This window comes from Nymphalis io, chromosome 13, assembly GCF_905147045.1.
Source record: "Nymphalis io chromosome 13, ilAglIoxx1.1, whole genome shotgun sequence".
In the NCBI taxonomy this organism is placed as follows: Eukaryota; Metazoa; Arthropoda; class Insecta; order Lepidoptera; family Nymphalidae; genus Nymphalis; species Nymphalis io.
Genome location: NC_065900.1, coordinates 3,491,352 through 3,504,594, shown reverse-complemented (window position 1 = coordinate 3,504,594; position 13,243 = coordinate 3,491,352). Strand labels below are relative to the sequence as shown.

The following is a 13,243-nucleotide window of genomic DNA, read 5'->3' as shown; positions in this document are numbered from 1 at the left end:
ATATTGGCATTGTAAGAAATGCTAACCATCGCTTACATCGCCAATGCGCCACCAACCTTGGGAACTAAGATCTTTTGTACCTTGTGCCTGTAATTACGCTGGTTCTCTCACCTTTCAAACTGGAACAAAGTAATAAAAATTTCTATCTTTTATTCATGATTAAAATTCTATCTATATGCAAAAAGGGTGAAAAATGAATAACATAATATTATTATTGTTTTTATTTGAATCAGTTTTTTTTTCAAGATAGTACTACAAAAGAATGCAAGAATCAATAATATTTACCCTGAAAATGTGACGCTTATTTTTAGGAGTGACGTATAATAACCCAAGGGTCAGGATTATGCCCGAGACATTCACATTGCCACACCGTCTGTATACCCTTGAGCTGCTGATGAGTGAATGTAAATGAAATTATAAAAAAAAATATTTTCCGATACAAAAAACGGTGAAAGATATGTTGATAATAACATAAAATAAAATAGACGAATTGACTTTTATTTTTGCGTCTACCGCCATTTTTTTCTATTTATTAGCTACTATTGACATTCGATTTCACAATAATTTATAGTTGCGTTCGGGAATTAAATAAAAATATACATATAATACATACGTGTACAGTGGGCGGTAATGGGTAAAGGTGAAATAATTAAAAAGAAAAATGATAATATTAAATTAAACTAGACATTCATTGATAACATAAGTAGATATATTTCGTTAATAAACAATTTTTATTTATCATTTGTTTTGGTAAGTTTATCACTAGGTCATAGAAAACAAATATTATATTACATAATGCTATAAAACTGAAACAGTTAGTACGTTTGCTCATTGATTTATTTATAAATGTTTTTGTACGTTCTTTAATCAAACACTGATTACTCTCTTTCTGTCATTGTCACAGATTTGACATTTGACAGAAGATGACATTTATTTGTTTAACTAATCATAATAAATAAAAAAAAGAATAACAGAAAAATGATTATTATGTTGATATTTAACAAAACTGCACTTGGGCGTAAAAAAAGTAAAAATAAATGCACTAATAGCGGGTTCACGCGCCAATCAACTGCTAAATCGAAAGCGCATTGAACCATCTGAACAGACTTTAAATCAAAGTTACGCTACAAAAACCGTTTCAATAAAAGCTAGCCACCTTTCAACTTTTGTTGATTTCAGTCGAATAAATTGTAAATAAATTATTAAGCTATTTATTTCACATAATTGATTGACGTTTTTAATTTCAGACGCGATTATAAAATGTCAACGAAAAAAATGAAGTGTACTGATGAATGTTATCCCATTTACCATTTTGGTTACCAATAATGAATCGATTTACATTAAATCGTTGAATATTCATATAAATTCAAATTAAAAAAAAACATAATGCTGCAACAAATGTTAACTTAAAAACAAACAAATGTAAAATTAAACCATGTTTAAACGTGTGTAATTATTATTAATCATGAAATAAATCTCAACTTGGTATACACTTTATACTAAAATTTTGGTGGTGGTGGTGTCAGTGGTGCTATGCCGTGGAGGTGCCCGCGCGCACTATTGTCCGCTCTTCCAAACATTTGCGTGCGAGTTGGCGGACGAACTCCTACACGGTGGGTGTCCTAGTATCTATGATTATTATAGTTCTTTATATCCAATAATAGTTCTGACTATTGTCACTAGACGGCGCTATTTGCATTCCATACATATCGCAATTAACGTCAACGCTGTCGAATAAGCAAGAAAACTTGCATTGGGCACACTGATTGATCAATCATTAGAAAATATACAATTTACTACTCAGTACTAAATCTTTTGTGTTTGAAATTCAGAAATGCTCATTAAATCAATCAGCGCCATCTATTATAATATATATAAAACAGTTTTTAACATTTAAACAATTCGTCAACATTTAGTGATAGTTACAGAATTACTCTAGTCTAAATAGACGATAACGATTTGTTATTAAGCAAACGTATAAATATCAGTGCATTTCGTTGTATGTATTGAAATAGATCGTGAAGTTCGAAATGGCAAGAAAATTACATTACTTCGACCTAAACGGTCTCGCTGAGCCAATTAGGTACATCCTGCACTATGGAAAGCATAAGTTCGAAGATGTGAGATACCGATACAAGGACTGGCCAATCAAGAGCGTCAAAGACTGTAAGTATTTAATCTTATACATAAAAACTAGCGCTTGAACCGCGCTTTTATAGCTGCTAGATACTCATTTTCATAACTTACTTTAAAGATTAAAGACTTTCATACAAACTTTCATTCTCTTTATCAATAACTAAGGGGTTGAATTTTCAAAGATCTTTGCCTTAGTGCGAACCTACTGAGTAAAAGAAACCCCTATGCAAATTTTCTTAGTGCTAGCACCAGAAGTTTGGGCTATGCGATGATTTGTATGTGAGTTAGTCAGTTATTTTTTATACATATATACATGCGGATGGATACACTTCGATACTGTTTCCAACCAGCATGTCCAATGAACCAATCAGCATGTAAATTAACATATATATTTATATTGTTCATTGAATAAAAAACGTCATTTACAATACTTTTTACATTTTCATTTTACATTTACAACAATAAATGTAAAAAAGTACAATATAATATTTTTATACTGCTATTTATATGTAGATTTATTAATTTACTTGCTTATCAATGAGGTCGTCTGCAATGATATTGCGTTACCTTAATATTAAAGGTCAGAAGACTGCAGCTCAAATTAAAATGTTTATGTGCGTTTTTAACTAAAGTGATAAGAATACATGAAGTTTAAAATTGTCTGGGTATTACTTCTAATATAACAAAAATAAATTATACAATTATTTTTAGATAAGCTTAGATTCTCTTTGTCTTTAAGAAGTTTGAACTAAAATTTACTGACATTTGTCCAAACAAATAAATAATATTTGAGTGTCTCTCTGAGATTTCAAATTAACTATCTCTTTTAAAGTTAAAATTACTATTTATGAGTATCGCTTACTCAATAGGCTTAGATAATAATTTATATATTTTTTTATTATTTCTTGACTGAATTAGGCATCATGTACGTTAAAATAGTAGATTTCGAAGGATTTTCGTCACGAATCAAACTCCATGCTGATGAAGCCGCGGGTTTTTTCTAGATATTAATATAAAGCAGATAAGATCAAATGAGTCACATTTTACTCACCTTCTTCCATCGACACTGGCACTGCAATAAATATAAATTGCTTGCATCGTCAATGGTGGTATTCAAGAAGTTCTATTTCGAGCCTATAATAATACTATCTCACTCACTCTTCAACTACTACTTCACATAGAAATATTGGAAATATACCTTACTCCTCTACCACTGAATACAAGATCAAATTAGAAAGACAAATTACGTACATAAATACTCACTACATCGAAATTTTCGGTTAAGCTTTACGTGTTATTACCACTCGGCTACCTAAGTTACATTACTTACAATAATTTTTAACCGATTATTATATTATACGTGTCTTATTTCTAGCACTTCCATACGGTCAATTGCCTCTTTATGAAGAAGGTGATCGTACCCTGAACCAATCACTTGCCATCGCTCGTTATCTTGCAAACACCAATAATCTCTTACCAAGCGATCCCTGGGAACAAGCTGTCTTGGATTCTGTTGTATTCAATATCTACGACTTCTGGCAGCGTAAGTAAAAACCTATTTATTATTTTGGATTATCAACGAATTGTACATAAAATATATCCGATCGACGTGTATTCGAATACTTTACTAAATTTTGTTTCGAGCAAAAAAATACTAGAATATGTATCAAAAAATGTTGACTAAATAAAATAAAAACAGTTTCATGCCGGTTTTTCTCGGTAGAATCTTTATGTCGAACGGGTAGCTTTACATTTAAATGATATAATATTATTAACTTTTCTTGAACTCATATTACACAATATATCCATTTAATGTAATACGGTTTGTATATGCCTTTAATTTGATATTGCAGAAAATTTAGTTACAGACATAATTTTTTTCGATGAAGAAACTTGTTGAAACTTGAAAAATCTTGTGTTAATATTCATATTCTATGAAAGTAAAATATTTGTATTTTCAAAAGTTAAAGTCAAATATCTTTCTTAAGCACAGGAGCGTTATAATAACTTATTTATTGTAAAAAAATCTATCACCGATTCGAAAAGAAACTCGGTTCTGAGAAAAACTGGCGAATGGAACTCGGCAGCACTTTTATAGAAGTATTCATAACGAAGTGATTATTCATATTTGCAGGTGTGATAGCCTATATCAAGGAACAAGATGTCGCTAAAAAACAAGCGATAAAGAAAGAAATCCTAACAGAAACTATTGATTATTTCTTTTCAAGATTCGAAAAAGATTTGAAGAACAACAATGGTTTCTTCGGAGGAAAGGTAGAGTCTAAGTCTAATGTATGTATGATTGAGGAATCATAAAATGTTACATAGATTGAAAGAGTGAAATGATTCATATTATATTATTAGTCATTTCACTCTTTCTATCTAACGACACAAGCCAAGTACACTACAAAGTAAGTACAAAGCAAGTACAATAAAGATAAAACGATAATCCCAACATTTAATAACCGTAATGGCATTATTGTATTCCATTAAAATAATTTTCTTAACAAACAAAAATAATCTAAAAGCTGTTGTTAAGTCAAACGGACACATATATTGTCATCTCTATTTGCACGACTTTACAGTTTAAATCACGGAGCGAATTTTATTAACATACAACGAGAACCAACATCCGGTCTATGTAAACTGGTTCCAATTAAAGCGTATAAATACATTTTTGTTTTTAATATTTTTATATCTCGGGAAGGATAAGCAGAAGTATTTAAATAATTAATCCTGGATAAAATAAGAGATTGGTCGCTGGGTGATAACAAGCTATATATATACATCGTCACTGATAACAAAGTTTGTAGTGAATTCGTATATTATTTAGTCATGTCATATTTACTTTAAGTTGACTTTGGAGTAACGAGTAATCGTAGATATAGCGTACGTAGTATTCAAGGTTTCTTTCATTGATCACTCAATGAAAGTAATCCTTAAATCATTTGTAATGCTGCCAGGAAATGAACAGCTAGTAAATATTCAATGAAAAAAAATCCGTAACCTGTGAATGTCCCACTGGTGGGCTAAAGGCCTCGTCTCCCTTTTATTTTAAGAAGGTTTGGAGCCCACTCCACCGCGCTCCTCCAGTGCGGGTTAGTGGAATACACATGTGGCAGCATTTCAGTGAAATTAGATACATGCAGGTTTCCTCACGATGTTTTACCGTTAAGCACGAGATAAATTAAAATCACAAATTAAGGACATGAAAATTCAGTGGTGCTTGCCCGGGTTTGAACCCACGATCGTCGTTCAAAATTCAAGCGTTCTTACCAATGAGCCATCTCGGCTTTTTAAATGAAAAAAATAGAAAAGTAAATACTCAACGCGTTGTGTTAATTCGTCATCCTTTAAAAACATTCTATGGGATCAACTTTATCTAATCTTGTTCAATCCAATTCTTCTTGTTAAATTACTCAATGAATGTGGGTTTGTTTTGTACAACCTGAAGAATATACGATAAAATAGAAATGTCGTTTTTTCTTGTTGTGTGTGTTGTTAAAACACAGTGACTTATCGTTGAATGTGTTACATTGCATAAGGTTATATCTGCATCAATTACTCGTATACTTCCATTTTAATTATGAATGGAAAACAAAATTCAGTATTTTTTTTCTTTTACAGCTGAGCTGGGCTGACTTCATCTTCGTTGGCATCGTAGAATCAACAAATCTATTCCTAGGAGAGGAAATCGAACGCAAATACCCACACGCCGTAGCGCTCATTCAAAAGATTAGAAATTTACCCGGCGTCAAGGAGTACGTTGCAACTAGAAAACCTTACGTCTTGTAAATTAATTAAAAGGTTAATTTAAATTTCGAATGTAATGATTAAAATCTCATTATCTCGGTCTGTATAGCGATGTAAAAGATACAGGTTCAATCTTGAGTCCTTAGGCATATCCACAATTTAAAACTGAAACGGAAATAGAAATATTAATAATTCCTCAAACACTTAAATATTGCTGCATCTTTATTATAAAAGAAATTGAATTGTGTAATTTATATCTGTTTTTAATAAAAAATAAAACAGTGTTTTTTTTTTAACTTATTTTAGTCTTTTAGTAATAAACGAAAACATACCCATTGATGTGATTAGAACAATACAAGTACTATTTGATCATTTTATAACAATATTTTATCCAGACATTGCTACATGTTCATATTATGAAAAATAATACTCTTTACGTTATTTAGTTATCGGTATATGATTTTATCCTTTAGAAACATGTACATTCAATAATAATATTTGTAAGAAAAATATCTATAAAAGATATTCGGTACGCTGGTGAAAGATCCTTTTATATATAAATATTAAATGTAGCGAGAAAGGTCGGCCTGACTTTGATTATTATTATTATTTTACTCTTCTATCATAGATCAAAGTTTTATGGAAGGTTACACTCTCGCCAAGATTCAAGACCTATTATGGTTTAATATGAGAAGAATTTGAATTTGATATTTATCCAAATTGACCTAGGTACATGAGATTACTACCGAATGACGTGCCAATTTTCCTCTAAAAATTCTATTCTGAACGATGCTTACTTTATATTCTATTGACTTTTGAAAATTACGTGTACGAACATTAATCGATGAAACAAATATTAAAAAGAAGTAAAGTAACAACTTGTAAATATATAACTACTGGGAAAGACCACTTTTTTTTAAAAAAAAGGTTTGGAGCGTCTTCCGTGAAGTTGCCTCATTTATGAAGAGTTTCAAGTTTTCATCAAGATATTTTTCTTCGAGCACGATATCAAAACACGAACGGGTGATTATCTAAGATTCGTGTGGATCACGTGTTCAATCTACTGGACAATTTTGGTACTCAGAAAAAAATTCTCACCATTTCGGCTATTTAATCAGCATTAATTTCGTCTCGTTTTTTTGTGCAAAAATGTTAACTACCATCGAAGTACTGTGCCAACAATAGCACGAGGTGTAAACTCCAAAATTACTTTCCCCTTAATTACTTTACAAAAGTTCTTAAGTTTACTTAACAATTCGTCGAATCTTCAAGTTGTGTATTTATTTTACGAACAATAAGTTAAGCTAACTTTTATTGAACTTCTCTGACTTTATTTAATACGAGTTGCTGTGTCGTGATTTCCTTCGCTTTGATATGATGATAATACGGGTTTTATGATTTTAATTAAATTATATAAGAATTTTCGGAGAGCTTTAGGCGATGCCAGTTGAATGAGATTATAGCGTTAGTTGGGATTCATAGTTATTGAGTAACTCAATAATAATAATGTCCTCCAGACCAATTTAGGCTACGGTGGCGAATCTCAAGAGAGATTAGCCAACTGAGCAGGACATATTATAGTGCACAAGTGTGTGCGCAAATACAGGTGCACTCTCAATTCTCTTACTCTCATAATCTGATGGGACGGCATTCCGACACTACCGGAAAGAGTTCATGCACAGGACCAACGGCTTTATGTGCTTTCCGAGTCACGGGAGTGTACACACTTCCAAACTCCAACCTCCGGGCTGCTACTGAGAATTTTCGACAGAAAAACTCAATAACTTTTATTGGCCCGACTTGGGATTTGAACCCAGGAACTCCGGGTCTGCAGCCTTACATGTATCTATTAGATCAGTGATTCTCAACCTTTTTTTTGTTATGGCATACTTTTAACAATTTCATAATTTGGCGGCACACAAATATAAGTTTAAAAATTATTTACCTACCAATACACACTGCGTAAAATAGATTACGAACCCAATTAAATTTTATGGATTTAAATATGTACTCCTGTTAAAAGGATTTTTCTTTTAAAATTAATTCATTTAATAATATTAACATAATCATGTCTAAAATTTGGCGGCACTCTTAGAATTTCGCGGCACACAAGAGTGCCGCGGCACAGCGGTTGAGAATTACTGCACTAGACCATCGAGACAGTTAACTCAATAATATACTAAGCGTTTATGATGAGAATTCCGTGGATTATGCTTTAATACATGAGGAATATTAATTATGTATATAAAACAGATATTTATAGTAGTATATAATATATAATACATTATATCTTGTCATGGAACAATTGCATCTTTAAATAATCTTAACAACCGTTTTTATTCAAGATCTGAAATGCAACCCGATCCTATAAAAATATTGGGATTTTCTGTGCTTAAATTTTCATTAGCTGCTTGAAACGTGGAAGTTGATAGTGCTTAGAATACAATACGACGATTAAAAAAGGTTTCGGTGTAAAAAAATAAAATAATGGATATACCATTAGGCAAAGTATTATAGTTTAAATAAGTATGGGCCGAAAAACAAAATTCGATGTGACGTTGCAGCACAGCAAATAAATGTTTGCGTTCGCATGATGCATAAATAGTACAGAGTTATCTTGGTAAAGATAAACTTCATAAAGCTATTATTCTGTAATAATACATACACACATAAAAACATTCATTAAAAATGCAAGATGTCGAATCGAAAAACACTGATTACTATTTAATAGTTATTAGCACAGTAGCATGTAACCCATGCTATGTTCGATTATATTTAGTTACAATAAAGTATATACACAAATAATGCTTAAATCAATTTGTGGTAATGTAATTGATATAAAAAATAAAATTATTCATCGCGTGATATTTAATCTTAGCTCTTAGTTCTCAACCTACAGTAAATTAAACCTCTCTGTGACTAAACAAAGGCATTTTTCTTTAGCTTTATGAAAACATAATTTCTTTGAGAGAAGACTTCTTTAATAAAGGTTTTTTTTACGTTAAGGAGCAGCTGCTTATTTATGTATAATAAAACTGTAGAATCCTGTTTTTACACGAGAAAATTTCTTAAATTTCTTTAAGATTAATCATTACGTTTTTATCATTTACAATAGTTACATTATTTATAACGGTGATAAGATTTTGTTGAATTGTTTTTTATTTAAATATTTATTAAAGGATGACATTCTGGAAAGTAGATTATTTTATTGTGCCTTGACATACTAAAGTAAAAAAAGCCTGCAAATGTTAGGCTGCTAGGCTAAGACCACCAATACCCTTGAAGAGGGTTTTGTAGCTTATTCCATCACGCTGCTTCAAAGCATGATAGTGGAAACACTTGTGGCAGACATTTGAAGATATGCAGATTTCTTTAAAAGGAAAACACCTTCATTATCGACCTCGAGATGAATAATAACGAAATATAAATGAGGGTTTGCCTGGAGTTGAAATTTCAGTATTAATACTTATATAATTCACACGTTTTAACCACTCGCCCATTTCGGTTCCCTTTGTAAATAAAAAAATAAAACTAAAATTGTTATATTTAAAAATAAAAAAATATAACTGAACAGTATTTCAAAAGATTAGAGTGCCCTTAATAAACTGTGGTAGTAATTTTGAATTAAACAAAAATCATAATATTAACGTCACAGAAACGAACTACACAATTTTTTTTTTTCGTAAATACCTTTGAAAGTATATTAAATTTGTAAAATCAAATAATTCGATTTAAATAACAAAAACAAAAAGGAATTTAAATTACTAAAAAAGCTAGAAAATTTTACGAACAATTTTAAATAGCAACATTATTTTAAAACTCGCTCCGTTTGACTTTGTTAAACACCGGTACGGCCTGGATTAAAGTTGGGAGGCTCTTGATTTACTTTATTCTGACTTTCAGCCACTGTTGTCCAAAACTTAATTTATACCACAATTATTATGTATATATATTAAATAACTTACTTTATAATTTCGAAACAAAGGAATTTATAGTACTAATATTTCGCATCTTTTTTTTATAAGTAATGTAGGCGGACGGGTAATGTTTATATATGTATATTGGTGTTGGAAGGAATATTAACCATCCCTTATATCATTAATGCGCCACCCAATCTTGGAAACTATTCCTTGTGTCTGTACTTATACTGGCTCACTTCCCTTTAAACCGGAGCACAACAATATTATTGAGTATTGATATTGGCAGTAGAATATGTGATAAATACGGGCTTGCACAAGGTCCTAACACCAAGTAAATTACTATATAAAATATTATTATTTATTTGATATTTTATGTGTATGTTTTTAATGGATGAAACTCTTTTAATAGAATAGAAATGAGGACGAGTATATAGGCCACCTGATGGTACACCTTCACGGTTATATCACTGTACTGATTTTAATGAAATTGAATATGAAGCTTGACCCTCAAGGAAGGATATAGGCTACTTTTGTTTATTTAATATCAAAACCCCTTTCCCTAACACCCGGGCAAAACAGCTGGCAAAAACTAGTGCTTTATATTATATACAGCGCAAATGTCAATAAGCAGAATATATATCTTCTTTAAAATTAAAATTAAAATAAATTAAAAAAGAAAAACTAAACAATAGGTACCTATTTTGTTTACGCTTGGTGTCCAAGTTTAATAAAATTATTAAAGTAAAATGTTTTCCTTAGCGTGATTCATCTGAGCCTTAAGAAAGCCTTATTAATAAATTAAGGGCGGAGTGGATCGCAATATTTTAGACCCACTCTGAATTATCAACAGGTGTAGCCAGCTACCACAAAATACAGTAGTAGTAATGTAATTAGGAACGATTTTGTATTTGAACATTTACTTTACCTATAAACGTTGTAATGACCTTATTATATACGAACTGTGCATATACATATGGCAGTTGCACAATCCCGATTTCTTACTTATATTTATCTCACGATATAAGATTGTCTGTAAGAGATTGCCTAAAGTAATAGGACTGCCTTTGTACACTTCAATACACTCCAAGTTTATTTGTATTTAATTTTAATTTTATTTTATGTGCAATAAATATTTATCTACTCACTTCTTTAAAAGAAAAATCTATTACAAATTTGAATTTTATTCTAAATATAATTGGTTTAAGAGCACATTTGATATATGTTTTTAAAAAAAATCTTTTTGTTTACAACTAGATTGCTTTCTTTTGATAAAATATTTTTACAAATCAATTTTAGATAAAAAGGTACGTCATCGTTAGACACTAAGATTTTGTATTTTGTATTTTTGCTTAAACAAATAATCTGTTAATTTTATTTGTTATCTTTTTGAGCGATTACAATAATTATTTAATAAAGTCCTTAAGTTTCTTGAACTTATCCCGTTAATTCAAAAACTCCATCGTAGTTATTTGTAAAAAAATTCGAAGGTTCTTAATGTTAAAGTCTAGTGGACTAGTTGGAAAGTTTTGGAACAGTTTGCAGAGAGTTCATTAAGATCGTTGGTTTTTTGTTTGGAGTAATTGAAACGATGAAGCGATTTATATCGCGATAGAATATTTGGTTTGGATTGTGACGTCATAATAGTGATATTATTTAAAAATATAAATTTTAAGTCTTAAATGTATTTTACAATAACTTTTGCATATTGTTCAAATTTAGATAATATTCACGATTTAAATCTAGTTTATTTTATAAAATGCATAATATATTACAAATATATACGACTCATTTTTTATTAATTGGGAAATACCGGCTTAGAATAGTACTCCCCCAATCTCATCCCGTGGGTGTCGTAAGTGGCGACTGAGGGACGGGGAAAAGGGGGGATGGGCAGCAGCGTCCCCCCCCTCCCATAAACATCTTACCCCTACTGCGCTCGCCAACACGCCTGCCCAGCGCGGCGAGTATGGGCAAACCCCCCTTAATGGCAGATGCGCCCAAAAAAAGGCCCCCAGTTACCGGCAAGCCCGCTAGGCCCGACCAAGGTAGCGGTCGCGGTATCGGCAGGGCAGGGGGTGCTAAGGTTCACGGCAGGCTACCGTATAAAACGACTGCACATGGCAACGTACAATGGACGCTCGATGAGGCTGGACCATCACCTCGCCGAATTAGAAGTAGAGTTAAGTCATATAAACTGGCATATACTGGGGTTATCTGTAGTCCGAAGACAGGGGGAGGACACGATAACTCTAGAGTCCGGTAACTTACTCTACTTCCGCGAAGGTGATAACCTCTCCCAGGGTGGTGTTGGTTTTCTAGTCAAAAAGGATCTCATTAGCAGCATTGTGGAAATCAGTAGTGTGTCGAACGGGTAGCGTACCTTGTCCTAAAACTTTCTGACAGGTACTCCCTGAAGGTCGTACTTGTGGTCGAAGCGATGTACGAGGACATCGCAAAGGCCCTCAACGACACCTCGAAGGCCCACTACAATGTTGTTACCATAAGCAGCATTGATGAGAGAACCGACACGCTGGTCAAAATACTGCAAAACACATCCCGCAAGTGTTTTCCGCCACAGAGAAGAGACAACGCACCAAAACTCTCTGCTGAGACACTCGAGCTCATGAGAAAACGACGAGAACTACCATCGTTTTTGTCAGATAAGGCCTTAAACCGAACAATAAAAACGCTGACGCGACGCGATCTCCGACGCTCCAATACCCGTGCCATCAAGGCTGCGATTGAGCAAAATCGGGGATCGAAAGTGTTCGCTCGCAAGTTTGGGAGGCCGCGTCTGACAAAACTTAAAACTGAAAATGGTGGGGTCGTTACCTCTAAGCCTAAGATTATCGGAGAAGTAGAGAGGTTTTATGGGCAGTTGTTCTCTTCAAGATCGGATAAACCCGTGGGAATCAGTATTGATGACCAGCGCGCCCCTCTTATGCGCCATTACTCCGAGGAGCTCCCGGTCGTTGACCAAGGCGAGATTAGGGCGGCTTTAGAACAGCTTAAAAACAACAAAGCTCCGGGAGATGACGGAATCTCAACAGAGTTGCTTAAGGCAGGCGGGACTCCGGTCCTGAAAGAGCTAGCAAGCCTCTTTAATTCCGTCATCCAACATGGCAAGACCCCGGAAACGTGGAGCGGGAGTGAGGTAGTACTGTTTTTCAAGAAAAGTGATAAAACCCTCTTGAAAAACTACAGACCAATCTCCCTCCTGAGTCACGTGTATAAGCTGTTCTCAAGAGTCGTCACGAACCGTCTCGCCAGACGACTTGACGAGTTCCAGCCCCCAGAGCATGCCGGCTTTCGATCAGGCTACAGCACCGTGGACCACATCCATACTGTTCGGCAGATTGTGCAGAAGACCGAAGAGTACAATCAGCCGCTGTGTATGGCATTTGTGGACTACGAGAAAGCCTTCGACTCCATCG

General features: G+C 33.1%; 1 protein-coding gene across 1 annotated transcript; it reads left to right on the top strand.

The window, feature by feature from the left end:
• The first annotated feature begins 1,896 nt into the window (after window positions 1–1,896).
• Window positions 1,897–6,134, top strand: LOC126772871 (glutathione S-transferase-like). Its single transcript, XM_050493478.1, has 4 exons — window positions 1,897–2,166; window positions 3,512–3,679; window positions 4,271–4,410; window positions 5,764–6,134. The coding sequence occupies exons 1-4, from the start codon at window positions 2,031–2,033 to the stop codon at window positions 5,929–5,931; spliced, it is 612 nt and encodes a 203-aa protein (XP_050349435.1). The 5' UTR covers window positions 1,897–2,030; the 3' UTR covers window positions 5,932–6,134.
• Window positions 6,135–13,243: the final 7,109 nt, after the last annotated feature.

Coding starts and splice junctions, on each gene's coding strand:
- LOC126772871 (XM_050493478.1), top strand. CDS start 2,031: ATGGCAAGAAAATTACATTACTTCGACCTAAACGGTCTCGCTGAGCCA. Junction 2,167..3,511: donor AATCAAGAGCGTCAAAGACT/GTAAGTATTTAA, acceptor TCTTATTTCTAG/CACTTCCATACGGTCAATTG. Junction 3,680..4,270: donor TATCTACGACTTCTGGCAGC/GTAAGTAAAAAC, acceptor TCATATTTGCAG/GTGTGATAGCCTATATCAAG.